This window comes from Branchiostoma belcheri, unplaced genomic scaffold (genome assembly GCF_001625305.1).
Source record: "Branchiostoma belcheri isolate BF01 breed outbred unplaced genomic scaffold, Haploidv18h27 scaffold594, whole genome shotgun sequence".
Taxonomy (NCBI): domain Eukaryota; kingdom Metazoa; phylum Chordata; class Leptocardii; order Amphioxiformes; family Branchiostomatidae; genus Branchiostoma; species Branchiostoma belcheri.
In genome coordinates, this window is record NW_017804236.1 from 1 (window position 1) to 3634 (window position 3634).

At 46.3% G+C, this 3634-nt stretch overlaps 1 protein-coding gene across 1 annotated transcript; it reads right to left on the reverse strand.

The window, feature by feature from the left end:
• Positions 1-80: 80 nt before the first annotated feature.
• On the reverse strand, positions 81-3418 carry LOC109482170 (zinc finger protein 239-like). Its single transcript, XM_019784869.1, has 2 exons — positions 3323-3418; positions 81-886 (listed from the first exon to the last, which is right to left on the reverse strand). Exon 2 carries the CDS (start codon positions 861-863, stop codon positions 81-83), a length of 783 nt encoding a protein of 260 aa, XP_019640428.1. The 5' UTR covers positions 864-886; positions 3323-3418.
• Between the last annotated feature and the right edge of the window lie 216 nt (positions 3419-3634).

Here is a 3634-nt window from a genome sequence, read left to right on the forward strand (position 1 = left end):
AACCAAACTGCTTGACACACTCCCCACACCTGAACACTTTCACACCTTTGTCCTGCCTCCCGGTTTCCTCTCCAAACTTCTCACAGCTTCCTCCTTGCCGGGTGGAAACAGTGTTGGCAGAACCCCCCTGCTGATCCACTCTTGACGTCATCCAAGCCTGCTGTGCTATCTGTTGTTGCCATGTCAACGAGAGCAGGATTAACCTCTGTAAATCTGTAATCCCCAATGTGAGTTCGAATGTGCTTTTTTAGATTACCCAGCTGACTGAACTGCTTGCTGCACTTCTTACACTTGTGGGGTTTCTCTCCAGTGTGAGTCCGCATATGAGTCTTCAGATTACTCAGCTGACTAAACTGCCTGCCGCACTCCTCACACCTGTAGGGTTTCTCACCAGTATGAGTTCTGATGTGCTTCTTTAGATCACCCAGCATTCCGAACTGCTTGCTGCACTCCCCACACATGTAGGATTTCTCACCTGTGTGAGTCTGCATGTGAGTCTTCAGATGCTCCAGCTGACTGAACTTCCTGCTGCACTCCCCACACATGTAGGGTTTCTCACCAGTGTGAGTCCGCATGTGTCTCTTCAGATTACACAGCACACTGAACTGCTTGCTGCACTCCCCACACCTGTAGGGTTTCTCCCCTGTGTGAGTCCGCATGTGTGTCTTCAGAGCACTAAGACAACCAAACTGCTTGACACACTCCCCACACCTGAACACTTTCACACCTTTGTCCTGCCTCCCGGTTTCCTCTCCAAACTTCTCACAGCTTGCTCCTTGCCAGGTGGAAACAGTGTTGGCAGAACCCCCTGCTGATCCACTCTTGACGTCATCCAAGCCTGCTGTGCTATCTGTTGTTGCCATGTCAACGAGAGCTGAATCAACCCCTGTAAAAAATGGAACAAGCGTTCTATAAAACATGCTGCAATATGTTACCCGGTAGTACTTACTCTCCAAGGAGAGGTTTGGGTTTAGGGTTATATTTGGAGTGTTTTAAATTTAGTTTTTCTAGCGGGGTTTCTTTATTGCACTTGACTTCACGAAGAATAGTATGGAATTTACCATACTAATGGAGATCTCAATAAACAAACTGGATTTTTTTTACCAAACCCCCAAAAATACCAGTGCAAAAAAGAAAACCCCGATAAAAAGGTTAAAAAATGCTTAAAAAATGCCAAAAATAAAGCAAAACCCGAACTTTGCATGGAGAGTAGTAGTGAATGAATGAATTTTTGAATGAATGGATTTTTATTTACCTGTCTTGCGACTTTTGTCGTTCAGCCCATATGGGCTTATAAGACACCAAAACATAAACATGAACATAAACATAGGTACAGAAATCATATAAACATAAATCCAAGTCCGAATCAAACAGTAGTACTGTGTATAGAGCTTATTCACCACACGTCATCATGACGTCACGACCCCTCATGTCCCGTGCGACGCCATTTTGGGGTGCATCTCTACAGCGAGTTTCCAAGCATTGAAATGGCCGACCAACGTTAGGTAAACTGTCCTTTGTCCTATTACACGAATAGGTTACCACCACTCATACCTCTCGTTACTGGAACAAAATAAAATCTGTTGGGATTGACCCGTTTCTGTTGAGTTTTGATCAGTCTGATCGAGACGGCGTCTACTAATGTAGTGCATGTTATAGTTAACCAAGGAGCTTTCAGTTAACAAATGTTTATCGACCTTCACCGTCTGTAAAAGTTACTAAAAAACAACTGGCCGAACTGAAACCCCTGATACACCATGAAAGACGGGCAAATAGTGAGCTGTTTGCTTAATGATGTTACTGATGCTATGCAGGGTCTTTGAGGGTAACATTGCAACGGTTAGTGAACTGTCCCTTAGCCTTCATGCTTTTCATGCAAGGGTCTGGGCTGGGTGGCAGCCAGAGACCGGAAGACCTGGAGGGCCGTATGCAGAGGCGCTACGCCCCCAGGAGGGGCATGCGGAGCTGAGTGAGTGAGTGAGGGCTTCTGCTTACGCTTATTAACATGCATCTGTTTGTCCATACCTATTGCGTATGGATACTCAACTGCCAATAATACTAAGTACTATTTTTAAAACCTCCTTGGTACTGCATACTGTAGCTATCAAACATTTGTCAAATGTTTTGATGAGACCGTCTGGCGTCAGGGCGGAGATGGAATCCAGATGTAAGAATTTGTCGGGGCTCGCGTAGGGGTTTACAGTATACTCAAGATTAGCTTATTCTCATTACATTTACGCTTTCCTCATCACCAACACCAGAATCCCTTCATAACAGTGAATTCGTTTATTCGGTCCGTAAAATTGAACACTTGTTTACGAGAATAGTTCATATTCAATGCGACACACAACATAATCTCGTAACCCACTACCGATCCTCACTGTTTACGTTTTCAACTTCCAGGCAGCAACTTCTTATTTCTTCTGTAAACTATAATTTGGGAACCAAACGTCCAAACGTAGAATCTAGAAATTTCTCAATTCCACTGTAACAGTGGGGTTTATCCTACCAACGCTAACCACTACACTAAAAGGTCGCACGACCATTTAGCATGGTCAGTTAGCACTGTTAGTGTTACACTACTCCCCCTTTTCTTTCAAGATTCGTCCTCGAATCTTCCGAGTCCGACATCCCTGGAGCTGCCACACTTATCCTCTGTGCCAGTACTCACAGGGCCCACATCGGGCGCCACTGTAAAAACCGAAAGGGGCGAGCAGGTCACAACCGGGAATCGAACCCGAGTAGTCCGCTTGGCGGTCACCAACGCTAACCACTACACTAAAAGGTCGCACGACCATTTAGCATGGTCAGTTAGGACTGTTACACTACTCCCCCTTTTCTTTCAAGATTCGTCCTCGAATCTTCCGAGTCCGACATCCCTGGAGCTGCCACACTTATCCTCTGTGCCAGTACTCACAGGGCCCACATCGGGCGCCACTGTAAAAACCGAAAGGGGCGAGCATGTCACAACCGGGAATCGAACCCGAGTAGTCCGCTTGGCGGTCACCAACGCTAACCACTACACTAAAAGGTCGCACGACCATTTAGCATGGTCAGTTAGCACTGTTACACCACGACCACATCCACACTACGAGTTTTCTTTCCGCAGCTGCACCGAAACAAGGAGTTTCAAATGTTTGAATCGACCAAGGAGCTTTCATGATGAATGATTGAATGATTTATGAATGATTTATATTATAAACAGCACGGCCGAGATCACACGCACACTGGTCCAAACGCACGCCGCCACACAAATATTATGAACCGTTGTTTGCCAACTCTACAAACCTCTGAATACCAACTACATGCCGACTTTTCCTACCTGGAAGTTAGTTGATACACAGTCCGGGCCGAGTCGCCTGTTGAATCGCTGCAAAACTCCTTCAAAGACGGAAAACTGCTCAAGATGCCGCGTCGTTACGGGACAGGAAGGCGCGATGCCGTGACCCGGAAGTACTCCTCATGCAGCCAGAGGTCAAGTCTCGGCACCTGATTACCCAACAAATGTGCACGGGCTTTGGAGCAAAGCAAGGCTAGGAATCGGGCAGAAAATCACATGATCTGGACATGCCAGGGTCACGAATGTTGGATGGTAGATAGCTCTTGGGCCTGAGAAGAAGAAAACTAGCTTTTT

Bases quoted from the DNA above. Each gene is read 5' to 3' on its own strand.
- LOC109482170 (XM_019784869.1), bottom strand. From the start codon at position 863: ATGGCAACAACAGATAGCACAGCAGGCTTGGATGACGTCAAGAGTGGA.